At 38.9% G+C, this 27,022-nt stretch overlaps 2 protein-coding genes and 1 long non-coding RNA gene across 3 annotated transcripts in view; 2 read left to right on the top strand and 1 right to left on the bottom strand.

Moving 5' to 3' along the window:
• Window positions 1-378: 378 nt before the first annotated feature.
• Window positions 379-12,810, top strand: LOC137974033 (gamma-aminobutyric acid receptor subunit gamma-1-like). The gene is made up of 8 exons (XM_068820955.1): window positions 379-691; window positions 3,087-3,205; window positions 5,341-5,408; window positions 6,706-6,917; window positions 7,798-7,880; window positions 8,335-8,463; window positions 9,509-9,870; window positions 10,367-12,810. Exons 1-8 carry the CDS (start codon window positions 564-566, stop codon window positions 10,643-10,645), a joined length of 1,380 nt encoding a protein of 459 aa, XP_068677056.1. The 5' UTR covers window positions 379-563; the 3' UTR covers window positions 10,646-12,810.
• On the bottom strand, window positions 7,971-14,355 carry LOC137974035 (uncharacterized). The gene is made up of 3 exons (XR_011117377.1): window positions 14,196-14,355; window positions 12,858-12,932; window positions 7,971-8,381 (listed from the first exon to the last, which is right to left on the bottom strand). It is a non-coding gene; the product is annotated as an uncharacterized lncRNA (long non-coding RNA).
• A 1,438-nt stretch (window positions 14,356-15,793) lies between these two features.
• LOC137973866 (gamma-aminobutyric acid receptor subunit pi-like) overlaps window positions 15,794-27,022 on the top strand; it is a 30,112-nt gene continuing 18,883 nt past the window's right edge. The window contains exons 1-6 of the mRNA XM_068820759.1: window positions 15,794-15,930; window positions 17,077-17,198; window positions 22,508-22,575; window positions 23,714-23,925; window positions 24,566-24,648; window positions 25,414-25,536. Of these exons, the coding sequence (XP_068676860.1) occupies window positions 15,803-15,930; window positions 17,077-17,198; window positions 22,508-22,575; window positions 23,714-23,925; window positions 24,566-24,648; window positions 25,414-25,536 (736 nt within the window). The 5' untranslated portion in view covers window positions 15,794-15,802. The remainder of the gene's footprint in view (window positions 15,931-17,076; window positions 17,199-22,507; window positions 22,576-23,713; window positions 23,926-24,565; window positions 24,649-25,413; window positions 25,537-27,022) is intronic.

Raw genomic sequence — 27,022 nt, forward strand, 5'->3', positions numbered from 1 at the left:
CGTTATTTCTCGTGCCAACTGAATTATCGCTGCTCCTGGAACAGCATAATCGTAGTCATCAGATTGCAGTATATAAAATGAGACCGCGAAGGCCATTTTGCAGCTCTTGCATCGGCTGACCCTAATAACTCAACGAACCTGCCTTTGTTTCGGGACAAAAGGGATTCCCGCGCGAACGGCGAAACAAGAAAATCCTGACAAGAATTTGTGTTTGAATGTCTGACATTTCCTGAAACAATCAATCACAATATATTTCTTTTTTTTTTTTTTTTTCGCTTTGATGACACGGCTTTTTACAAATTAACAAAGTCAAATGAGCTTCCGTAATTTATGGGGAATTATTTTCTTGTTTTGGCTTTGCTTGAGGAGAATTCGACCACATCAATTCACTCAACCGCAAGCAAAACTAGATAAAAAGGAATGCGCCTCAATAATTGTAACATCCATAACAACTTCCTACATAATTTATTATGCTACACGCAAAGACAGACAGGAGAGTCAGTCTAACCTTCGCTGGCGTCACCTTGCAGTATTAAATCACCATCTCCTAAATAAACTTTCAGATGAAACACTTTTCGCTTGAGGGGTATCGCCAAAGATTGTGTACCGGAATGTTCATGGCTGTTCTGTTGTTTTCTTTGTTGCAGAAATCGACTTTTGTTGCGACTTCTGAAGAATTAGATAACGAAAGGTACGTTTGTACTTTTAGATACATATAGATAGCCTTAATTTGTAAACGATAAGTATTAGCTCAATGAAGCTTGTGGGGTCCTTTCTCACCAAGAAAAGCTACTTAAGCAGAGCAAAAGGCGGTTTGACGAAATTCTTAGACTGGAATTGTCGACTATAGTCAATATTAGTTTCAGTACCAGCATCGTCAAGGCTTTTCTTTCCACAGACTCCAATTTTGTTAACTATTAAATATTTGCGAGTTACAAAGCCATGAAACAATCCGTGAAAAATGCAATTTTTCACTTGATCGCCGTGCCATACGCCTTTTTGAGGGAAAATTGAATTTAGTGCTTGACTTGAATTAATAGCGGACATTTCGACCCACAACAAGCTATAAATTACTCTAAAAGCATTTTTATTACCTCTAAAATTGGACGGTTATTTCATGCCCGCTGTAACAACTTCACCGTTGAAAGTAGCAATTTATTAAAAGCCAAAACGACAATTTGGATCCGCTCGAATAACAGAAAAAAAAAACGCCAAAACATCTAAAAGATACCGATTATTTAAGAGTAGAACGTTATTTCAACGAGTTTTTGTCATGTTTAATGCGTGATAAACAATTCCATTGTCGATCACTTTAATGTCAACAATTTAAAAAAAGACTTGAATGTCAGTACAAAAAATGAAATTGTCCAACGGTTCAGGAAAAAATTCAGGAAGATCCATTTTCGAATCTGATAGAGGGCGGCATTGTGTTTTCTGCAAAATGAGAATTACTTTAGGTAAAATAATTCTACACCTGCCGCTTCAAAGACCTCTTATTATTGCTTCCCAAACCAAAATGGGTCGACTTTTTCGATTGGAGTTTTCCTTGTCTCTTCTTTAAACGTCTCTTGGGTAAACATATGTAGTGTCTTTTTATCGAGATACAAGTTTCTTCGGGCTTGGGCCGCATAGGATTACGACAAAATAATGAAGCCCAATACGGCAAGACAGGCAGGTGTCTTTTCGAAAACTTTCGACCCATTTTGCATAAGTATGACCAAGCAATGAAACACAGTTTGGTTTTTTTTCTTAGTGACAGTTGTCCGAATGACGAGAATGGTAAAAGGTTAACGTTCGTTTTCAAGTTTAAATGCGTTTTTTCTATAAACCGTTCATCAAACGGTTGCAAAAAAGAAGAGAGTTGTAAAATGTGTATAGGATGTGGAGTAAAATATTTGTTAACAACGCTTCAGTCATTTCACGGTCATTTTCAAGTTCGTGGACAAACGTACCACGTACCCACAATTTCTAAAACAGTGAAATACGGGGAAATTGCGAGGGAATGAAAGACATAATGAGCGGCTAAATAAACTGACAGCTTTTACGGAGATGTGTCTGTTTACTTTAAATCAAAACTGAACTAACAAAAACGACTCCATCAATTCAAAGATGTTTGTTTTAGTGCAACTCTTTGCCTCTCAGTCTCTTCGCTTCTACTTTAGTCTTTAATTAACTTACTGTCTTCCGCAATGGGCGTGTATTCAATGTTGCCTTTTTATGCAAAAATCTTAGCATATTTACCTTCATGTCCTTCTTACACAGAAAAATTTGCATAGACGTGAAACAATAACGTGGAAAACGACTTTGTATTTTTCAAAATGCAATTCATTTTTATCCTTGACTTTTCGTGCGTACCAATGGCACTTTGAGCGTCATAAGGGGGGTGGCTCTTAACTACAGAAAGACAATGGTTGCTGAGGAGGGTTTTAATGAAGTAGGTGGTTCTATGAAGTAACTTTTTTCAATGGCTATCTGAAATCATTTTAATCGTAAGGCGCATGTGCAACTAGTACCAGTCCTCTTCCGTGCGTTTCAGTAAGAAAAACATGTAAAAACTCTCAGGAAAAGAAAGCAAGAGGCAGATTTTTCACCGGATGGGAACCGCCCCATCATTTTTTTGCAAACTGTAGCATGGAATTTCTATTTGGAACTTTTATTTTAAAGAGTGTCTCAATGGCAGGCCTTATGACATCATAGTTTTTTTGAGAGGTAGGAGTGATGGGCTCCTGTGAGAGGTAATTTTTTTTAAAAATCCATGCTGCAAATTTTGTGTTAAAATGTTCTCATACGGTTGCGTTAAAAAATTGTTTTAAAAAAGTTTACGCGCTGAGTTCTTAGGCATTTCCTGTTTTGGTCACGTGATTTACCAAAATAAGGTTGTAAGCGAACCAGACAAAGAAATGTTAATTAAATAGAACGTATTTGGCAAAAAGGACAACTGTCAATGGAGTTGACGGGACTCGGTTTGGTAGTTAAGAGCCACCCCCCTTAACAAGAAAGCAGCCTTCTTCTGAAGGTCGACCATTTAAGTAAAAATATCCATTGAAACGAAATTTTGGAACTAACTTTGGATGTAACTCTTCCAGTTCAAACCATGCACATTTGGAACGTCACTTTCGTGGTAGAATTGAGGCACCTAACAAAACACACATACTTGACACAATATTCAAGGGATACGACAAGCGTGTGAGACCTCACTATAGGGGTAAGAAGACATTGTTTTATCTTCTTAAACAACAATAACAATAATTAATGTACCGTATAGCAAGCTGTGCACATTTTTATCAGTCATCTTACAAAATGCAGAGCTAATCGAGGGGGGGGGGGCTATTAAAATAAATGTATTCAAAGGTTTACTTAATAGCAAGTAATGAAGTTGACGTTAATTCATAATACATATTTTCGGCGTGGCTAGCCTGATCGATATGCGAATTCCTTGCCAGGGAACTTATCCGCGGCCCTTCGGTAGAGAAAACTCTAGCATTCAAATGATGGTGGCAAGCTAATGTGGGAAAAAAGAGATGACAGTAGAGTGGATGTAAAATAATAGATGAATATGTCGCTTCAGATTAAATTTTCATTTTGAATTTCAAGCATAAAGTTTAGTTTTGGGCATGCTCCACTGAGGTACACCAGTATCTTCGATTTACTAATTCTAAAACCGTTTAGAAACGACGTTCGTAGTCAGTTTTTGTATTTTCCATTTTTCTACTTTGGCAAGATGGTCCAGCAAATGAGGAGCCAGATCGCGAAACAATTTTTTTAATTTCTTTTTTTAATGTTTTTATTCTCGAACGGTTGACCTTTGTATCATTTAAGAGTTGAGACTAAAATATTTTAAAAGGGGGGAGTTTAGGAGCTGTTGAGGCCTTTTTACCAATGTTTATGTAGTCGTCTAAGGTTATAACTCGGCATTGATTGATATGACGAATGGTAGGATTTCTTTTACTTTATTTGAAGAGGGAAGTCAGGCATCAAACTTAATCTCACTTATGACGTCAAAATGTTATTAAGTAATACATCAACTATGAAAGACAGCGAATAGCTAGAAAGCCAGATCTTGGAGCGTGGATCTTCAAAACTCCGGTTGGAGATATGTATAAAGATATTAGAATGATCCACAAAGAGTCCTTTAAGATCCTTAATTTTTTTAAAGTGCTTCGTGAAGAAAATTTTCCTGGGTGATTATTCACAAGAAATAGAGTTCATAACAATATCGTGAGTGATTTTTTTTTTGTAAGTCGTGTGAAACTTGACGTGTGTCTTACATTCTTCGATGGTTACTACTTAACAATTATTTGCCTCAGGCTCAGTGATTATCGTTGAATATTCACCGAGACGAAGTCGAGGTGAATATTCACCGATAATCACTGAGTCCTTTAAGATCCTTAATTTTTTTAAAGTTCTTTGTGAAGAAAATTTTCCTGGGTGATTATTCACAAGAAATAGAGTTCATAACAATATCGTGAGTGATTTTTTTTTTGTAAGTCGTGTGAAACTTGACGTGTGTCTTACATTCTTCGATGGTTACTACTTAACAATTATTTGCCTCAGGCTCAGTGCTTATCGTTGAATATTCACCGAGACGAAGTCGAGGTGAATATTCACCGATAATCACTGAGCCTGAGGCGAATAATTGTTTTAGTATAAATACACAGGTGATTATTTCAAAAAAGAGAAAAGAAAAAATTTCAACGCGAAATCATCTTCACTTACAGTAGCAAAACGACCACTGGCAGCCATTATGTCCGTCGAGGTGATTATCGGCTGATAGTCCGAGATAGCGAGCCAATGAGAATGCGCGATTTTGTATAATCACCTGTGTATTTATACTAAATTTATATAAAGCGTCAAACATTAAAGCTTCAAACCTATTAAAGATGTCATGGTTTGGGTGAGGCTAAAAGCGACTCCATATCTCACTTTAGTATAAATACACAGGTGATTATACAAAGTCGTGCGCTCTCATTAGCTCGCTATCTCGGATTATCAGCCGATAATCACCTCGACGGACAAAATGGCCGCCAGTAGTTGTTTTACCACTGTAAGTGAAGATGAATTCGCGTTGAAATGTTTTTTTTCTCTTTTTTGAAATAATCACCTGTGTATTTATAGTTCACCTTTGTGTATTTATACTAATTATCGGTGAATATTCACCTCGACTTCGTCTCGGTGAATATTCAACGATAATCACTTCGCCTTCGGCGAATAATTGTTAAGTAACGGTGTAAACCAGTCATTTTTGCTAGGTACCTATAAAGTTTCGTTTTATAGTAAAGAAAATGAATGCTGCGAGGAATTCAATTTAATATCGATTTATCAGTTTATGCTTTTCTTTAGAAAAACCAGTGTTGGTTTCATTGTATGCTGTGATTGACTCTTTTCATGACATCAAAGAGGAGCAAATGGTAAGACTCAATATCTTCTTTTCTGTAAAGAAAACATTTACACGATCCAAATTCTGAGTGTTGTCCAATGCACATAAACTGATCGATGTTTTTGTTGGTGCATATTGGACATGTGTAAGTGAAAATTCTTTTAATTAATTGTTATATGTCCTTTCTACTCAATCATGATCATGGATCCTCTATGATTTCTTTTTGTGACTAGAATGTGGAAATGTCCTTGGCTTTTAGACCTAGTTCTCGATTCGCAAAACTTCAAAAACGTTTTGATAAACATAGATCCACTTATTAAACAAGGCTGGTGCTCAGTTGGTTGAGCATCGGGCTGTCATGCGGGAGGTCGTGAGTTCGACTCTGCGGGCCGGACCAACCCTCAGGGTCTTTAAATAACTGCATGAGGAGAAAGTGCTTCCTTTGTAATTACATTCGCAAATGATTAGACTTTTAAGTCTTCTCGGATAAGGACAATAAGCCGCAGGTCCCGTCTCACAAATAACGTCCATGTTCATTAGTTCCCTGTGGGACGTTAAAGAACCCACACACTATTCGAGAAGATTAGGGGATGAAGTTCCCGGTGTTGTGGCTGTCCACTGTGTGTATATGGGTGGGTACGTATAGCAGGTCCACATTAGCTGAATAGCTGCCAAAACTTCAATCTACTCAAACAAACAAACAAAAGTGCATCTTAAGTTTGCTCGCCGAAAAAGTTTTTCGTTATTAAAATGGATAGCAAACAGTTTCAGGTAAATTAGGCATGAAAAGTTCATAGCTATCTGGTTTTCATTATGGTTTAGTTAAAATCGAAACATGGTAATCGAAGGTTCCATACCTTTTCAATGATATCAGTGCTAATTCTTTCACATATCATATCATATCATCACACATCATATATCTTTTTTTACCCTCGGATTTTTAGAGTAGCTTGGTGTAGCTAATATCTCCGAGCAATTACCCTCCCAACCATGGTACACCACAGAAGACAGACCACAACACCGGGAACTACATGCCCTGACTGAGCTTTGAGAGTAAGAATAGTGGGCACCACACCTTTGTGTCCTCTAACACAGCCGAAGAATGACATAAACCAGAAGTACGAAGGCTTGACGATTTTTAAATATCAAAGAAGAGAGTGCGCTTGAAAAAAAAAACGCCTCTGAACTGTTCGCCACCAAAGGAAGATTTCAACAGAAAATGATTTTGAGTGGGTTGTGACAATCGCATACTCATCACTAGTCCTTTGGGCCATTTGTCTCTTGCTCTGACTTTATTCTCTGTTGCAATACCAATGTATCCTTTGCAGGAATACCAAGTTGAGATAATGTTGAAGGAGAACTGGGACGATCCCAGACTCGCTTACGGCAACGCATCATGGTTTGTTCGTTTGAAGGGTGACACACTTGCCAAAATGTGGTATCCAGATACCTTCATAGAAAACGCAAGAAAACATGACGTAGATGACAAAACAAGAACGGCTTACCTCTTTGGAGATGGAACAATTTTTCTCTCTGAGTGGTAGGTCTCCTTGCATTATATTCCTTCACATTCTGTCCTGATCTCAAATTGAACTTACCTTCAAGATAACTTCCTACATTAGACTGATGTTTGAATTGGCCTATAGTATTGCATGGCATTCTATTGTGTTATCTCTTAGGAAAACAACTTGATATTTCGATTCAAATCAAAATGACCTCCTCTCTCATGCCCAACAAGGTTGTTTCAACCCTGCGAACCTTGAGACGCGGGGCCATCATAATCACTGAGACCACCTTCGCGTTAAGACTTTCCGTATATAAAGATATGGATGAATACGGAACTTCCTTCGATATTATGACAATAAACACTGAAAGTGGTCTTTACAACACAACATTGCTGCATTCTCTCTCTTTGAACCCTTACAGTGTTGTGTCAAGGCGGTCCCAACAAGATGGCAGCCGTGTTTTAGCTGCACTTCAGTTCAAACAATAGAGAGCTTTGGATTCCAGGACGAGAACAGCAATAGTGAACGCGCACAAACAAGCGTCATTTTGTCGTCCTGTCAAAACAAGTCACCATCACGGTAACAGTTTTGGCATTTTCGATCAGGAAAAGGCTCAGTTACCAGCAAGTATTTTCGCTACAAAAAAGCAGTCAAATCTCGTACTCGTTCTCGTCCTCGTACTAGAATCTAAAGGTCCCGAATAAATTCTATGACTTTATTTGAGACCAGTCGTTGTATCCATAAGTTTACTTTACGCCTATAAGTAAATGAAATAAACCCTCGTTGTTTCTGTTTGCTATTTGTTGGTCTGCAGTATGAGCTCTTTATTTGAAATCCAGACACTAGATAAAGTTCTTTTACACCCAACCTGGTCATTTTAGGGTACGTTCACTGCTATTTTCTCCGTTTCTTTAGGATCAAAGCCACCTTGACAAGTCACATGGATTTTCACCGATACCCTATGGATGTTCAGACCTTGATACTTCAAATAGCTGGATGTATGTACAGAAATGCGTGTCATTTATGTCAAACCACTCTCCAAGTATAGAAGCCGTGATGCTCTCCAATAATTCCTTTTAATGTAAACTGCCACAATTTCGTTACATCATGCAGACATAAAAAAATGTATTTTTTCGAAGTGCGAGTTGTAATCGTGAGGGAGGGGTGACTTTGTAGTCACCTGAAAACTTTAGGTAGCTCTAACGAGATTCAAACCCATAAACTCTGTGATGCTGGTGCAATGCTCTACCAACCAAGCTATGATCATGAAGCCACACAGGCCAATTTGTTGGGCTCCTGTGTTCCCGTGAAAGGACTTGATGAATGAAATAAATGTATGTTTTTGAAGTGCGTTGGAGCCACTGAAGTTTTCAGGTGTCTATAATTAGAGACAATTGCTTAAATTGTCCACTGAGGTAAGTGCGGGGATCACTTTTCCCTTACATCTTGCAGACAGCTATGATGACACTCAAGTGAAGTATGAATGGTCAAGCGTCTCCCTAAAGGAAAAGGATATGACGGAATTTTATGTGGATAAAGAGAATATCTTTTTGAAGCCAACGTCATTCATAACAGGTGCAGGTAATCTACAGAGCTGTTGTTGTTGTTGTTGTTTGTTGTTTCACGTAGAATGTCTAAGCGCATTAATTCAAAATGTGTTGAAAGCGGAGGTGTTCTCGTTAGACCCTGCTTACGCATAGATCAATGCATTACGTGTGAGTTTATTTTTGTTAATTTGCCACAGTACACTATGACAAAACTCTAAAACGTCAAGACTGAAAGGATAAAGATTACATAAGAAAGTTGTGGCTTTCCATACCCATACATTCTTTGCAAAAATTCGAAACTTCAACGATGATTCCTCATGGATTATGTGGTATATCGGGTTCAAATTTCCAAAGATAGCTCGTTATGCAATGCACTTAAAATATTCAGCAATTTATTCTCGGCTGACTGATTGGAAAACGATAGCCTTGTGCTAATGAGGCAAAAAATGTGAGCAAAGATTTCGCTATGGATTCCAACTCTTGGAAGTCCTTTTTTCGTTTGTATTTTGCTTATGCTCTACTGTCATAGTGGATTTATTACAAGTTCAACGCTCTACTCAGCTAGGGAAGTAAATAGGACATGGCTCGTTATCTTCCAGGTGGGTCACATTTTCACACACAAACTTTTTTTTGAAAGGCTAACATACCTACAAGAAATTAATAAATAAAATTCCTGTCATCATCCTTTTTATCATCATCCTCATCTTCATCTTCGTCGTCGTTGTCATCCAACCTCGTTCCCTAGGTCCCTCTTCTCTGAACGACAATTGAGGCAGAAGAGAGAGATCCTAGGAACGAGGTTGGTCGTCATCATCATCGTCGTCGTCGTCTTCGACATCATCACCACAATCATAATGGGAAACTAGTGACGTTATCATCACAAACATTATCCTCATCATTAAAATCCCCATTCCACTGTAATTGTTTTTGTCATGGCATTCATCCGACCATCATCGTGATTACCATCATTCCTATCTATGACTTTGTGCCTTCGAAACTTTCTTTAATAACACCACTTAACCCCGACGTCAAATTTTAAAATTGGGTTCCCGAATTCAGACTCCTACTTGTATCTACAGGAACTCACACAGCAGCTGTTGCTGAATTCCGAATAAGGCGACGTCTTCAACATTACATCCTCGGCTTTTATTTACCATGCTTAACTTGCACTTGTGCTTCGTGGATCCAGTTCTGGATGGACGGCAAGGATATAGCTGGCCGTGCCGGCGTGGGAACAGCAACAGTTTTGGCAGAGATCTTTCTGCTCGAGTTTAGCAACCAAGGAATGCCAAAAGTCAGCTATTTGAAAGCAGCTGAACTCTTCATGGTTGCATCATTCGCCTTTATCTCTTTGGCACTCGTCGAATCGGCGGTTGTCTACAAGGTCAGCTCTGTTACTTTAAAGCGCAATGTGGCAGACCACAGGCAAAAACCTCATAAGGTATGTAAAAGAAACAATCAGGAGAAAATGCTTGAATTAGACAAAGACTGAGTTTTTATAGAAAGGGATATAACTGCATGACCCATTCTTTGAAGATCGTACCAGGGCATTCTAGGTCTTCGTTATTTCAAAAATTAAACAGGAACAACAAATCGCAATTTGTGCACAGAAGGTGCTTTTTCGGTTTCAAATTTTCTGTATTTAGCTTTAATTAAAGAGGAACAGAAGAAGGCACCTTTTTTGCTATTAAAAACGCACTTTACTGATTTTTTACAAGAAAAACTTTAACGATCAGGCCTACCCAGTGGGTGGCATCAACGGTTTATTCGCATCATCTGTACGAAGTTATAATCTAAAGCATGTAATATGTTTTAGAGATGAATTTTCTCCTCCGGATCTTGCCTTTAATCCTTTTAAGCCCTATATCCACATTAAAATTTCAAGATTCAAGTATTTCAAGATCTCGTTTTTAAAAGATTGTGCAATCCTTTTTCAGCAACATTCCAGTTCGTCGCGAGGCAAGACACCAGGCAGTAAATTATTCCCCTTGGCTGAAGGAACATCAAACTCTGGTGTTTCAAACGGTGAGGAAGCAGACGCTGCAGTGAGTCAGCATGTTCACGTGGAATGCACTAACCACTGCCTGCCTGAAGAGGAAGTAGCCACACCATTTGCGAGGAACTTGGGGTCCGTGATAGATCAAGGCGCACGTTTCACGTTTCCTCTGATTTACATCACATTCACTGCTGTCTATTTTTCCCTTGGTCTTGCTTAACCAAGAAATAAATGCAATCAAGAGTTGTCCGTCGAGTACATACACATGTACACGTTTATCAAGTATGACATTCAAAGTGTATCAAGTAGTGACCATGTATAGCCAAGTATATATGTAATTGCCAACGAGGCGGCCGACCCCAGAGGGTCGGCCGTCGAGTTGGCAGATCATAGAGCCGTAAGTGAGTACAGAAGAAAAATCTCATCTCAGCGTAAGGGACCCTTTTTTGACTATATTTGGGTGTAAGTACTACTCCATATTTGGGTAGTGACGTCACGTTTTTGCATGTGTCGCTTCCACCGTGTGGTTTGTGTGTTGTTTCAGCGGACGATTCAGCTGGTGAGATTGGAGGCGCTTGTAGTTGCTTTACGTGTTTGTAAATTGAATTGTAAGCAGCGGCTGATCAAGGAATAGGGTTATACCTACAAATTTTGGACAGAACGAGCGTGTTCGCTTGTCGATTTCGAAACCAGCGTGTTCGCTTGCGAACCAACGTGTTCAATTGTCAATTTCGAACCAACGTGTTCGCTTGTCAATTTTAAACCAGTGCTTTCTTTCGTCGATTGACACGTTTTTAAAGACTTCAGATCAAAGAATTGAACAAATTACTATAACACGTCTTCTTATAGCACAAAGAATTGTCCTTGAACTCCAGCGTTGCGTAATTAAAACCACTCACAACTTGGACAAAGCGGGGGTAGACAATATTGCTTGATTAGTGCGTTCAATACATTTATTATCTGGTTAATCGCCGTTACAAGCCGACAACTAAATGTTGAGTTCTTTAGCTTAGCAGACATTGCTTTTCAGGGTTCATTCAATGTGAAATACAGTGCTGTTATTGTTATTATTGTTATTATAACCTTCTTCACCACGTCCGTGAAAGTTCGAGTTGCGCCGATGAAACACATTCCCTACACGGGGCTGCCGGAAGTTCTTACGCCATCAGAGTTCAGTTCAGTTCAGTCCAGTTCAGTTCTTGAGTTCTTGAGCTTGTGTTTATGCAGTGATAGTTAACTTTCAGCATACCATTTCGTCATGATTTATGTTCACTGCAGCGTGCTTTTTCTGTCACTTATTCTTTATGGCAGGAGTTGCTCGATAATCAAACCTTCATTTTCTTGTTTTAGAGTAAATTCTCAACCAGAGACAGTGTATACCACTACAAAAGCAATCCACCGTTCTCTGGACAAAGAGTATAATGTTTTTACGTTAAAATTTGGACTCAGACAGAACACTCTCAAAGTGTGTAAATAAAGTGTAATCGATGTAATATCCAAGGGTTCAGTCAAAAACCTTCATACGTTTGTTGTATTTATCTTTTTTTGATTGACTCAAAAAATGAAACGAAAATTCATGTGCACATTTATTCAAACAATACTCAAACAACCAGTAAACCTAAGGTAACACTTCAACATCACAAGATATTGCTTCGAACTTAAGTAATACTCCCTCGACATTCCACATTTCAAAAACGTGATGAAAAAATTATGCCATCAAGACCAAGACTCTTATCAGAGTTACTTCGCACTCTTCCTTTCCTACTTTCATTTATAGTAAAATATTGTTACCTCTGTGTCAAACTTTCACACATTCCAGAGACATAAAACAATTGCCTCGTTGGCACTTGCCGCAAGGCACAACTAGTTATTATGTATATTCCATGTGAGTAATTAAATAAGTCTTTTCACGAGTTCGGATTGGGTAACTGGAGGTGATAAGCGAAGTAGAATTTATCGCCAATGGACCATTAAATATTTACATCACGATTGTCGAAAAATGGAGGAGAAGAAGGAAAAGAAGATGACGATGTTGATAGTGATGATGACGAACACGACGATGATGATGCTGATGACGAAAGTGGCTCTGCCGAGAGAACTCTTCCTAGCAGTCTTCAGGACTGATCTACGAGATCAGCTCGAAAGCGTATAAGGGGTCTCTGGCAGACGCATAGAGTACATGTCTGATCCTGGAGCACAACACCCCAGCGACGTCATTGGCAACTGAAGGTGTTCATGGGTAATTGCAACACTTGTCAAGAGTTTGAAACACTGAAGCGCATTTGTGAAATCCTAGGACATGCCTATGTGTAATTAAAATCTGCAGTCTTGTAGGGACAGAGTTATCAAAGAGGACTATAAATGTAGCTCATCCAGAATGGTACATTGTGTCTCGGGGAAATAGTGATGTTGTATTAATTTCTTTTACTCACCTAAAATACTGTTGTACTTGCTTCACTGTAGAGCAGAAAACGTCATCGTGCTAAAAGCCTGCGGGTGTGACGCAGCTGTAAAAATCAAAATCATTAAGAAAATTTCTCAGGATATTATATAGTGGGAGGCGCGGTGGCCTAATGGTTAGTGCGCTGGACTCCGGAGAGAGTGGATGGTCCGGGTTTGGGTCCTGGCCGGGGACATTGTGTTATCTGCTTGGGCAGGACACTTTACCCAGGTGTATAAATGGGTACTGGCAAATTTTATGCTGGGTGTAACCATGGGATGTACTAGCATCCCATCCAGGGGGGAGTAGAAATACTCCCAGTCACGTCATGCTACGGAAACTGGAGTTAGGTTTCGGCGTGTTGGGCCATTGACTCGTAAGCAAACTTATATATAGCGAAAATAACTGAAGTGTAAACTCCTTTTTAGGAAAGTTGGAAACCCACCCCCCTCTCCGCCCCCTCTTAATCTTTCGATCTTACCCACTCCCCTCCCTTCCCCTGAATTTTCCCTTTAATTTTTTATCGAAACTCATTCATGATCAATAAAGGACATCCAGAGACTGAAAACTTCATTATATCGTGCCCGTATCCCCCTTATTCATCCCAGTTTAAATTTTCTGTAAAGTTATGATACTATTGGGCTCCCAAAAAGACTCAAAAACAAGGGGGGTACATCGAACCCCTTTGCGGAGTTAAACTAACTCCACGAAAGCAATTCCCAACATAGAGGTATTTTAAAATTAACTCTTCTTGGAGAGTTACATTCATTCCAAGATTACTACTCGCCAATGGAGGTTATAGTAACTCCTTTAATTGAACCCAAGATGGGAGTTTATTTAACTCCCCTCGCACTGTTTAGCTGGAATGTTAACTCTACAGAAGAGTTAAATGTTACCCCAGGGCCCGGTTGTTCAAAAGCCGACGCTAATCCCAGATTAAAAATTGACCAAGGAGTTTACTTCTCTACTCCCAAAGGCTGTTCAACGCTGATATTCGGCAAAACTTTACAGTAGAAGGAGTCAATCTTGAAAAACAAAAATAAGAGAAAGAAACTTTCACCAAAAAGTTGAAAACATGAAACAATAGTTTACGCTAATCCTGGGTCAAGTTAATCAGCTTTCGAACAACCGGGCCAGAAGTGTTAAATTTAACTCCTATTAAAACGTAACTCCTATTTTAGCCTTAATTTAACTCCCCTACTGGGGAGAACAACTCTTTGGAGATAAAAATAACGCATTTTTTGAGTTAAATTAACTCAGAATAATGTAACTCCAACTTGAGGAGTTATTTCAACCCCAATGCCGGAGTTAAAGTAAATCCGAAACTTACTAGCGGCACAGCGTCTTTTGACAATTCTTCTCTGCCTTCTTCATCGCAAGACCCTGTTTTGATACAAACCTTAGTGCTTTTCTAATGTTAATGTAGACTAATTTGAATCACAACAACACAATTTAGATGATAAAAGCAGTGAGATCTGCATCAATTGAAGGTCACCGGCAGCCTCGCAGCCATTCATAGGCTAGGTCACTGAGCAAACGACTGTAAAATGTCCTTTTGCGCATATGGAAAACGTAATCGCAAACAGAATCGCATAAAGTGACAATGTTTGCGATGGAGCCATCGGAAACTGTTTGCGAATATTTGCAACGATGTTACGTGTATATGGAAACCAGACTTTGGCAAGACAACAGTAACGTCAACTACAACGTCACTTCAAAATACAAGTTAGCACTACCGTATGTATTTTGCGATTATTCCATTTTTTTCACCTTGAAAAATAGGGGCAAACCTGTCATATAACTGGATTAATAGGAACGGTTCTAAAGTAAAGATAAAAAACGAACGATTTCTTGTTGTATGCTTACGCTATCGTCAAAACCTAAAATTTGGAAATTTAACGTTCTCGTTTCGCGAACTACGGCAAAAAATGCACTGAAATCCGTGCTGCACGTGCAGCACGATTATTTTTCTTTCCCTAACTAATGATATCCTTGGTTTGTGGTGTTGTTGTTGCCGTAGCTATCCAGAATGACGGGAACTTGAGAAATGTTCCAAAATGTAAAATGCACTGCATGTGCAGCACGAAGTCTCCTGCTTGAAATTATGTCTTTTCGTGGAGTTCATATCTCGTTGTTATCGGATATTTTAACATTTTTAATCAGTCCATATAAGGCAACCTCATTGCTATTGGATAAGCCGAAAAGTACATAATTTCTCGTGCCAACTGAATTATCGAAGCCACTGGGAACAGCATAATCGTAGTCGTCAAATTGTGGTAAAATGATACTGCAAAATAGAAAAACACATGTTGCAGTTGTAAAGTTAACACTGTGGGAGTATTTACCACGTAAAGAAGACAAACGAAAGACCTTCAAGTGGGATACGGGATCGATTCAAATGGTGAACGGAGTCGCATAATGGGATTCTAAGCAAGATATTGCGTGGCTTAACGTTAATGTCGTAAGTGAATTTTCACTTTGAATATCATGAATCAATTTTTTCTTAAGGGTCAATCGTTTATCATTCGAGCAATGTTTCTGTGCTGCACTTTCCAAAATACAAAGGCCATTTCTCAGCTCTTTATTCGGCTGGCCCCAGTGACTTGGCGAACCCGCCTTTGTTTCGGGACAAAAAGGATTTTTTTTTTTTGCTTTGATGATGCGGTTTTTGACAAACTAAGATAGTCAAATGAGCTTCCATAATTTATAGCGGATCATTTTCATGTTTTGTATCTCATTTTCTGGTGGAGAATTCGACCATATCAATACGCTCAAGCAAGATTAGATGAAAAGGAATGCGTCTCCAAATTGTAATATCCATAACAACTTCCTAGATAATTTATTATGCTAAACACGAGGACAGGAAGGGGAGACAGTCTAATCTCTGCTGGCGTCACCTTGCAGTATTAAATCACTACATTGTAAATGGACTTACAAATGAAACACTTTTCGCTAGCGGGGCGTAGCCAAAGATTGTGCACTGAAACGTTCATGGCTGTTCTATTGTTTTCTTTGTTACAGAAATCGATTCTTACTGCCACTTGTGAAGAATTAGATAACAAAAGGTATGTATTTAAAAATTATTTCCAAATTTACCTAGATTGCCTTCATTTGGAAACGATAAGAACTAGTATTAAAGCTGTGAAGCTTGTGGGGTCCTTTCTCAGCAGTGAAAGCTACTTAAGCAGAGCAAAAGGGAAATTGGACGAAATCCTTAGACTGAAATTGTCGACTTTGACCATTCTGGCATAAGTCAATAGTGAATTTAAGCAAAGACGACGGCTACGGCAACGAAAACGTCACTTCAAAAAATTTGCCATTATTCCCTCTTTTTCAGGTTGTAAAATACGTGCGAACTATCCTTTAACTAAATGTAGTGCGAACGGTTTTGAAGTAGAAATAGAAAATGAGTCGTTTATTGTTATATGCTCACGATGTTGCCAAAACCTAAAATTTGGAGATTTCAAGTTGTTGCTTTGTGGTGTACGGCAAAGAAGTGCACGGAAATACGTGCTGCACGTGTAGCACGAGTACTTTTCCTCTTTTTTAACCATAGTTAATATAGGGGAATGGTTATGAAACCCTGGGAATTTCAAAAGCAGGAACAATACAGTCGCAATTAGATGTTGAACCGACCGTGACCCTGCACAATCTTTTGTTTTTGGTTCGCAAGTTAATTTCGAATAAATTAGTCGAAGCTTTTGATTGGTTATCCTGCCGAAAAAAGTGTGTTTTTGTCGGGTTTTGTGCAGGGTCAAGGCCAAAAAAGCGAACAAAAACATGAAACAAAGAAACTTGTCTCGTTTCATAACCAGCCTTCATCTATAAACTATGTTTTAACCAACCATATATTTGAAGGAAGCAGTTGTTTGCAGTAAACTGTTGCCGCCAGTTTGAAATTTGTAGCCAATATTGACTTGACTGGTACCCAAGCCTTTTCGTCGTGCTTTCTCGGAAATTCGTCTGGCATAAATACCGGTTGAACTATAAGACACACCAATAGATCGTCTCGTAGTTCGTCCTGTCTTCACACTATACAGATTATTCGTCTTGACGGATGATCCGTCGGGAAGGATGATCCTTTTCTAATATAAATCTAGTAAATGTCATCCATTTTTATCGTTATATTAAGTGACAGACGTGGCTTGAAATCCTTACTTATGGGACTTTGACACAAAATGGTGGAAATAATTCAGATTTGACTCTTCTAGTTCAAACCATGCAGATGTGGTGGGATGTCGTTTCTGTGGAAGAATTGAGGCACCTAACAAAACACATATACTTGACACAATATTCGAAGGATACGACAAGCGTGTGAGACCTCACTATAGGGGTAAGGAAGAAATTGTTTTTCTCTTCTTAAACAACGACAGCATTAATTTATTTACACGAACAATCTGTACACATTTATCAGCCATTCTACAAAAAGCAATGCTAATCAAGGCAGGAAGCTGTTAAAATAAATATATTAATAACGAGCAAATGAAGTGGACTTCAATCTTCACATATTTTTATGCACCAGTCAAAGTAAACCCCGAACCCACCCCCCAACCCGGGACACGTGGGGCTTTAGTGGGGCTTTATCTCCATATTGACAGCTCTCTGAGTCCCCAGTATGTAGGATATTCGCGCATATTGTCACTCTTGAGCAAAGGGATGTGGAACATTAGTAGGGTATTCGTTCTAACCCAAGATGGCGGCCATCGTTCCTGCAAGGACTTCTGGGTACATTTTCGCCACATGCGATCACTCAAGATGGCAGACGCGGGTGTTAACAGGTATCTATGGAATCCGTTTTATTGTTATTCAAAACTACAAATTTAACAACCTTGTAAGGCATCAAAACATGAAACATTTACTCAAGTTACAGATTATGGAATAGACCTTAACGTCATGGAAAAGTCACGAAATCGTTTAATTCCCGAGTTTCTTTGTGTCTCCTATGTTGAAATTGTCCTACTTTTAGATTATTAAAGCTAATTAGTTTTTAATTTCCTTGTAATTTTTTCCACTCCTATAGAAGTCCAACAAAATAGCTATTGCATATGCGGTGGAGGTGAATATGGGGTGATGATATGCTAACTGTGTTGGCCTTTCTGAAGAAACTGTGCCTGCTGGGTCTTGGTTCTGCAAAGACTGTGATCATTAGTTATTGGTATCTATAAAATGGAATGTTATGACTAATATTGTCCTAAAAATAAACTGGCATTGTTAAAATTTCATTCTACTGCCTCGTGAATTTTTTTAAGGACAAATCCATCAGGAAAATCTTCAGTTCCCCCAGAGGGTGGGGCATTTTCTGCTATTTCCTGCAAAATATTTCTCCACATGGTGGGGCATTAGTCACTTTATGCAGGCTATTGAAACCCAATCCCCACCTATATTCCCTGGGTGAGGGGGGAGGGGGCAGCTAGGGGTTTACTATGACGTCTTACATCTCATAAATGAGGCTGATGTTGGGAAAAAGAAATAACAATAGAATGGATGCGTAAATAATAAATGAATATGTCACCTTACATTAAAATGCTGTTCATTCTGAATTTCAATTACATAGCTTAGTTTTAGGCATCTTCATTATTAGTTCACAGACACATCCGTAAACCTTTTATTAAAGACTCACACTGAATTTTTTTCTTACTTCCATATGGCAATTTTTTGGCAAGCTGGTCTATGGCAAGCCGTTTTTAGCTAAATCTAATCTTAGATATATATGTTCAATCCTTTAAATAAAGGTTTCATTTAAAGTCATAAAAGGCATTCAATGCAATCATTGCTACCAATGTTGGTTCAATTCAATTTACTTCTTATGATTCCACCCAGTACTTAAAGTTTATTTGCAAATTCAATGCCGTAGGGTATATTGATTCAATCCAACCTTTAAATTTTATATGCATTCCAATACCGCATATATTGATTCAAACCAATCTTCTATTGAATTCAATAAAATGAATATTGATTCAATCCAATCCTTAAGTTTATATGCAATCCGAAAATATATGTTCGATCTTCCTGGGATGATTGTTGCCATCATATAGAACCAGAGTAACCTGTGCAAGTTATAGAGTAAAAGATGGCGGCAGAGTGGGAAAAGGAGTTTGAGTTTCCCACGTTTCTAGGAGAAGTTGTGAATAGAACCGAGATAATATTTAAGAACTTTGACACAGGAGCTGCAGAAACGCAGGCCGAAGTTCTTGATCAAACAACTAGCCTGTTTATATAGTTCAATGAAAGAGTGCTGCAACCTTGACACGAGGGACATGGAAATTTTCTATTCCATCGCAGAGGCCTTAGTAGATGTGCTTAGTGTGCTTCGTCGCCGGACTATCACTCCACCTACTGTGGCTGCGGATTCAGTTACGATAGATAGGGCAAAAGGAAAAAATCTTGGAAGACTATCTCTCAAAATTCCTGTGGAAATGCTAGAAGAACTGCGAGGACTGGGATTCACTTGGACAAGGATTGCAGAGGTGCCCGGAGTTCCGAGGTGGACAGTTCACAGACGAGTAGCAGAGTATGGTTTAGAGAATATGAGGGACTTTGACGACTTACCTGATGAAAGACTCGACCGGATCAATCAAGATTACATAAATAACCGTGGGAGTGCTTCTGAATGCAACATAATTGCCGGTTACCTGAAGTCAAAGGGTATGACGTCGAAGAGTCAGAGAAATGTTGGCAAAGCTAGAGCCTGAAAACAACGGTTGAGATGGGATACTACCTTACAGTGCAGGAAGTACCAGGAGGCCAAACTCACATTGGCATCTTGATGGACATCACTCATTGATTAGGTGGAAGCTGGTAATTTATGGTTGCATAGACGGATTTTCTAGAAGGATAATCTTTCTATCAGGCAGTCCCAATAGTAGAGCCAAACAGTTCTCTCAAGGGATCTAATCTCTCCAATACAAATGATTGCAGTGTATCATTTTTGCTCAGGCCAACTTCCTCAACTAGAACATTGTTATCACTGTGCCATGGAGTCGGGCAATCGGGATCGCCACCGCAGTATTTAAGATTGTATGCGGTCTCTTCATCTAGCTCACCATTTGATAGTGGGTTATCATGATTCAACATGGCATTTCTTTCTGTTCTGAAATTGTGGTGATTGAAAGCATCAGTGAACTGATCAAGAGCTAGCTTGGTTGATTCGTGGTAGAAAAACTAAGTGTAAAGTGAAAAGGTGCGATGGATCATCAGTGTCAAAGATGCCAGATGATTCCCTGCCATAAAACGTGCATTAGAACAAGTGGGATACACAACGGAAACATCACTCCATAGTCGTTCAATCCGTTAGTTGGATGTTTATGGCCCTGCAATATAGCCCTCCCTTCCCTCACCTCCACCTTGCACCATTTTATCACAAACCCGAACATTCTCAATACCATAATCCACTCTAATTTTTGATGGTCATAGCTCTCGGTCACTCTCAACAGCACTCAGAAACAATCTCGGAAACTGTGTCGGCTCTATTAGTGGGACTAAATGATAGAAAGATTATTCTTCTATAAAATCCGTCAAAGCAACCATCAATTACCAGCTTCTAATCAATGAGTAATGACTATCAAGATGCCATAGTAAGTTTGGCCAAGGCACCTGGTACTTCCTACACCTCATCTCAACGCATTATTTTCGGGTTCGCTCTAGCTTTGCCAACCGTCTTCGACGTTGAATCCGTAAGAAGTAGTCCCATGGTCATTTATTTATTTATTTTTGCGCTGTTTTTGTTTATTCTTAGAGCCGACATTCTTTCAAAGCCGCTGTTACACGTTGAAAGTTTTATTATTTTATTTTATTTTATTAATTTTTAATTGATTTGAATTTACTTACAAAAATACAATTAAATACAAATTAAAGGCTGTGTATAAAGAATAAATTACACGGGTTTTTCTTAACTAAGTATATTATGTACAAGTAAAAATGTAGAAATTTATATAGATAGGAAAAATAGCTAGAGTAATTAAAGAAAATTACACTTCCTTTATAGTATTAGTATAACGATATTATATTATGTTCATCTAGTCATTGGCTACCAGGTGGAGTACAGTTATGTGATACAAATTTCTTCTACGTAACGTCGTAAAAAGTTCGCTTACCAATTGATTAAGGTGTTACATAGGTATTTAGCTACGAATAAGTTTTTCCACAAAATCGGCCTCGCACTTTCGTTTCTATGTACATTTTTTTACGAGAGAAAGCGAATCTATTGAACACCTTTTAATACAATGCGAACATTCAAATAAGTTCTGGCAGGAGTCTGGAAAAGGCAAGCAAATCTCATTTACTCAACCATTTCTTGATCCCGGCAAAACAAAATATTTACTTCTGTCAAGATAAAGGTTATCCTGCGTCGTTAAAAATCTTTCGCGCAAAAGTAGCCTCAATATATCAAATTGAAACTACGATTGCTGAACCCATGGTTATATATGTAATCTTGATTGATCCGGTTGAGTCGGTCATCAGGTAAAACCGTCAAAGCCCCTATTCTGTAATCCATACTCTGCTACTCGTCTGAGAACTGTCCACCGCGGAACTCCGGGCATCTCTGCATGATCCTTGTCCAAGTGAATCCCAGTCCTCGGAGTTCTTCTAGCATTTCAACAGGAATTTTGAGAGATGGTCTTCCGGGTTTTTTTCCTTTTGCCCTATGTACAGTATGGGGCCCAGTTCACGGCCACAAAAAACGTAAACTTGTATTTCTTACCTTGGAATAGCCGTAAGGACTTGAAATTTCAAAGACAACTAGCTTCAGCATTCAATTTACACATGTAAAGCTATCGACTGCTCAACGCTGTTTTCTCTCGAGTAGTAACGAAAATAGAGGCTTCGTTCGTGGGCCCAGTTATCGGCCAGCGAGCCCAGCTCTCGGTCACTGAAAAGAGTGCGCTCGATTCCTCAGAATAAACAACGCTTTATCACCAATTTTGTTGTCAAGTCACTAATAAGGCTTGTGTTTGATATTTCGACCACAAAGTATCCTTACGAGCTTTGTTTCATGTTAGAAATGGAAGTTTTTTGCACACCTAGTTTTTCTCGTAAATACACTGGCAAGCGAGGCTAAAAAAGAGTTGGGTATTTCAAAACGGGGTCCGGTAAGTCAGAACTCATAGTTTTAATTTATAGCTACTGTCGGAACATGCCACCCCATTACAGCTTTACTTTTACAAATGTTTTAACAAGAAAACTCCATACATAACTATGAGCACTTTTTAGTGTTGTCGAGGGCCAGCAGGGTGGCCGAGAATAGGCAAATACGCAGAAGTACTAACGAAATATTGAGGGATGAATTTAGGTAAAAGAATAAAATAGGCCAGGAAAAGTTTATATTTAACAGAAAGCTTTATCACTCTACGTTCATTATGCCAAGATTTGGCTTATTTGGGCTTGCTTTACGGATAAAATACAAACTTGAATTAGACCATGTAATTCGAGTACCCGTAAACAAACACGTTTTCGTGGAAATCAAATTCACCTACCTTCGTGTCACTTCGATTTGCTCACAGTATATGGTAGCTGTAAACTCAAACTCGGCAGGACAAAAGACAAGGAATAAAGCTACCTTATGAAGTTTGATTTTATAATAAGGACAACATCATGTTACGGGGAATTTAAGTTAATATTACCACTTTATGCTTAATGCTATAGAAAAACCAGTGGTGGTTTCATTGTACGCTGTGATTGACTCTTTTCATGACATCAAAGAGGAGCAAATGGTAAGACTTAATATCTTCTTTTCTGTGGAGAAGACCGGCATTGCTATGTATTGCCTTTGATTTTTCTCAGGGATAACAGCCCTTCATCAATTTTCGACTCGGAGTTCCGTAAAATAAATTACCTCAAAGCACTCACCACTCAGACCAATCAAAACAGACGCAACTTGGCCCAAGGTGCGTCTGGTTTGATTGGTTTGAGTGGTAAGTTATCGTAGCTCACTAAAAGCTGACCCTTAATTAGCTTGGAAACACGAGCGAATTAATATCGAATTCAAGGATGGCACAGTCGGATAGTGCGCGGCCTTGGTGCAAGAGGTCCTGAGTTCGATTCCCGGATCTCGCATCCTTGTTTCGACTTCTTTCCGTTCTGTGTAGCTTAAGTAGCTTTAAATACCCGTAAAACGGAGCACTGATGGTGAGGGGGAAGTAAAATGAGCGCACCGTCGACCTCAGGTTTGTCAGTTGAATTACTGTTACGAGATATCGACGTTAAATATGGTTGCTTTACTTTAGTTTACTTTAAATATAATTTAGTCGTGTATAATGTGTTTTCTCACGTCAATCATGTATCCTCTATGATTTCCTTTGACTGGAATGTGGCAATTTCGTTGGATCTTGGACATGGTAATGAATGAGCAAAGATCCAGTTAGTAATTAAACAAAGCTGGTGGATCTTTGCGCACCAAAAAACGTTTTTTTGTCTTTAAATCACAGCAAACAGTGTCACGTAAATAAGGCATGAAACGTTTATGCCTATCTCGTTTAAATGAAGGCTTAGTTCGAATCAAAACATGGTAACCTAAGGTTCCGTGCCTTTTTAACGATAAGCCAATTATTGAGCTTTGAGAGTAAGAACTCTGGCCACCACAAATTTGTGTCCTCTAATACAACCGAAGGTTGACATAAACTAGAAGTACGTAAGCTTGACGATTTTTAAATTTTAAAAGAAGAGTGTGCGGTTGAAAAAAACAACGTGACTGAACTGCTCGCTACCAAAGAAAGAGATTTCAACAGAAAACGATCTTCACCTTGTTTAAGAAATTGTATTTACCTCTTTTTCAATCGCTTACTCATCACTAGTCCTTTGGGGCACTTGCCTCTTTCATTGACTTCATTCCCTTTTGCAATACTTTTGCAGGAATACCAAGTTGAGGTAATTTTGAAAGAGAATTGGAAGGATCCCAGACTTTCTTATGGCAACGCATCATGGTTTGTTCGTTTGAAGGGTGACACACTTGCCAAAATGTGGTATCCAGATACTCTTATAGAAAACTCAAGAAAACATGACGTCGATGACAAAACAAGAACGGCTTACCTCTTTGGAGATGGAACAATTTTTCTCTCTGAGTGGTAGGTCCCGTTGCATTATATTCCTTCACATTGTGTCCTTGTCACAAATTAAACTTAGCTTTGAGATAACTTCCAAAGTCATACTGGTCTTTGAATTGGCCTCTGGTATTGCACGGCATTCCCTTGTATCATCTCTTAGGAAAACAACTTGATATTCCCATACATATCAAAATGACTCCCTCTCTCATGCCCAACAAGGTTGAGCAACCTGTGGTTTCAACCTTTCTAACACTGAGACCACTTTCGCGCTAAGACCTTCCGTATAGAAAGTGAAGTTATGGATGAATACGGAACTTCCTTCGATATCATGAGAGCAAACATTGAAATTTTTTCTCTCTTTGAACCCTTACACTGATGTCTCAAGGTGTTCCCAACAAGATAGCAGCCGTGCTTTTGCTGTGTCTCACTTCAAACAATAAATTCTATGACTAGCCTTTTGTTGAGACCAGTGGTAACCGTTGTATCCATCAGTTTACTTTGCGCTTAAATGAAATGAACCCTCGTTGCATGTTTCTGTTCGCTATTTGTTGGTCTGCAGTATGAGCTCTTTCTTTGAAATCCTGACACTAGAAAAAGTTATTTTACAGACGACCTGGTCATTTAAGGGTACGTTCACTGCTATTTTCTCCGTTATCTTAAGGATCAAGGCCACCTTGACAAGTCATATGGATTTTCACCGATATCCTATGGATGTTCAGACCTTGATACTGCAAATAGCTGGATGTATGTATAGAAATGCGTGTAATTTGTGTCAAACTTAAACCACTCTCCAAGTATAGAAGCCGTAATGATTTTCAATAATTCCTTTTAATGTAAACTTAATGTAACATCTTGCTAAGACATAAAAGAAATATATTTTTTCGAAGTGCGAGTTATAGACGTAAGGAAGAAGTGACTCTACCATAAAGCTGGACAATTTAAGCAATTGTCTCTTACAGTGACCTAAAAACTTCAGGTAGCTCCAAAGGGATTCGAACACACAAACTCTGCGACGCTGGTGCAATGCTCTACAAACTAAGCTATGTTTATAAAGCCACACAATTGGGAGCAGGTCAATTTGTTGGGCTCATGTGTTCCTGTGAAAGGATTCGATGAATAAAATAAATGTATGTTTTTAGAGCGAGTTTCAATCGAGTGTCGTAAAACCAAAACCAAAGTAATTACTTTGGCCAATCAAAAAGGACGAAGACGATCCATTAAACCAATCAAAATTCGAAGTAATTACACGTAGCCGACACAAAGTGCGGGAAAATGTGCCCACGCAAGCCACGATTGGTTTTGGTTTCACTTCTGATTGGTTGAAAAAGTGGCGCGAGAACTTTGAACCAATCTGCAAAACCAATGCAATTCGCTTATTGCTTTCGACACTTAATTGAAAACCGTTCTAAATGCGTTGGAGCCACGTGAATTTTTTATGTCTGTAATTAGAGACAATTGCTTAAATTGTCCGGCTAAGTGCGACGGTCACTTTTCCCTTACATCTTGCAGACAGCTATGATGACACTCAAGTGAAGTATGGATGGTCAAGCGTCTCACTAAGGGAAAAGGATATGACGGAATTTTATGTGGATAAAGAGAATCTCTTTTTGAAGCCAACGTCATTCATAACAGGTGCAGGCAATCTACACAGCGCTTTCACATAGAAGATCTAAGCGCATTCAAAATTTGTTGAGAGCGGAGTTGATCTCCTTAGATCATGCTTGCGCATAGATCAATGCATTACGTGTAACGTTTTTTTTGTTAATGTGATCATCGGTCCATGCTTTTGTTTTATTTAAAAAAGCCTAAAGAAATTCTTTGCACACGAATAAGGAAATCTTTGCTGACGTCATTGTTACAGTTTGCTTCATTAACATCCGAGTTTGCCCAGAGAGGACATCATGCTATTTACAAACTTACAAAACTTAAAAGAACTTGTTAAACTTAATTAAACCTCCAATTTTAAACATTTAAGCTTTGATAACGAGCCGGCGATGAGCCATCAAAAGCTACTTAATCTAGGTAGCAAAAGTGTTAAATTAATGGTCACATATATGAAAAGCCATAACTTTCTTATGTAGTTTTTACTATTGTGGTCTTGGAGGTTTTGTTTTGTGGCGTTGTTTTGTCATTGTGTGGTGAGGTTTTGTTATTGTATGACGAGTTTTGATGATTATGTTTGTGTTTCCATCATGGTGTGACGAGGTTTGAACCGTGCGCGTTGTGTTTCCATAATGATGTGTTAAAGTCTTCTTTTGACATACATTTTATGAGGTGAGGTTCTTTTATGACGTCGAGTTTCTCCTTTTATGTGATTGTAAACACAGCACGTCAAAAGGAGACCTCGACACATCATGATGGAAATACAACACGTAACCATCAAACCTTGTCACGTGTGACAAAACCTCAGCACATGATCATCCTCATCTTCATCTTCGTCGTTCTCGTCATCCAACTTCGTTCCCAGGGTGTCTCTTCTCTGAACGACAATGGAGGCAGAGAAGAGAGACCGTGGGAACGAGGTTGGTTCTCATCATCATCGTCGTCGTTTTCGAAATCGTCTTCACAATCATACGGGGAAAGGAGTGACGTCATCATCACAAGCACAATGATCATCATCATTAAAATCACCATTCCACTATAATTGTTTTTTGTCATCGCCTTCATCCGACCATCCTCGTCATCACTATCATTCCTTTCTATGACTTTGTGCCTTCGAAACGCCCTTTAATAACACCACTTAAACAGGAAACCAAATTTTAAAATTAAATTTGCGTTCCTTAATTCAGACGCCCACTTGTATCTACAGGAACTCACACAGCAGCTGTTGCTGAATTCCGAATAAGGCGACGTCTTCAACATTACATCCTCGGTTTTTATTTACCATGCTTAACTTGCACTTGTGCTTCGTGGATCCAGTTCTGGATGAACGGCAGGGATATAGCTGGCCGTGCCAGCGTGGGAACAGCAACAGTGTTGGCAGAGATCTTTCTGCTCCAGTATAGCAACCAAGAAATGCCAAAAGTCAGCTATTTGAAAGCAGCTGAACTCTTCGTCGTTGTATCATTTGCCTTTATCTCTTTGGCACTCGTCGAATCGGCGGTTGTCTATAGGGTCA

The sequence above is a fragment of the Montipora foliosa genome, chromosome 10 (genome assembly GCF_036669935.1).
Source record: "Montipora foliosa isolate CH-2021 chromosome 10, ASM3666993v2, whole genome shotgun sequence".
In the NCBI taxonomy this organism is placed as follows: Eukaryota; Metazoa; Cnidaria; class Anthozoa; order Scleractinia; family Acroporidae; genus Montipora; species Montipora foliosa.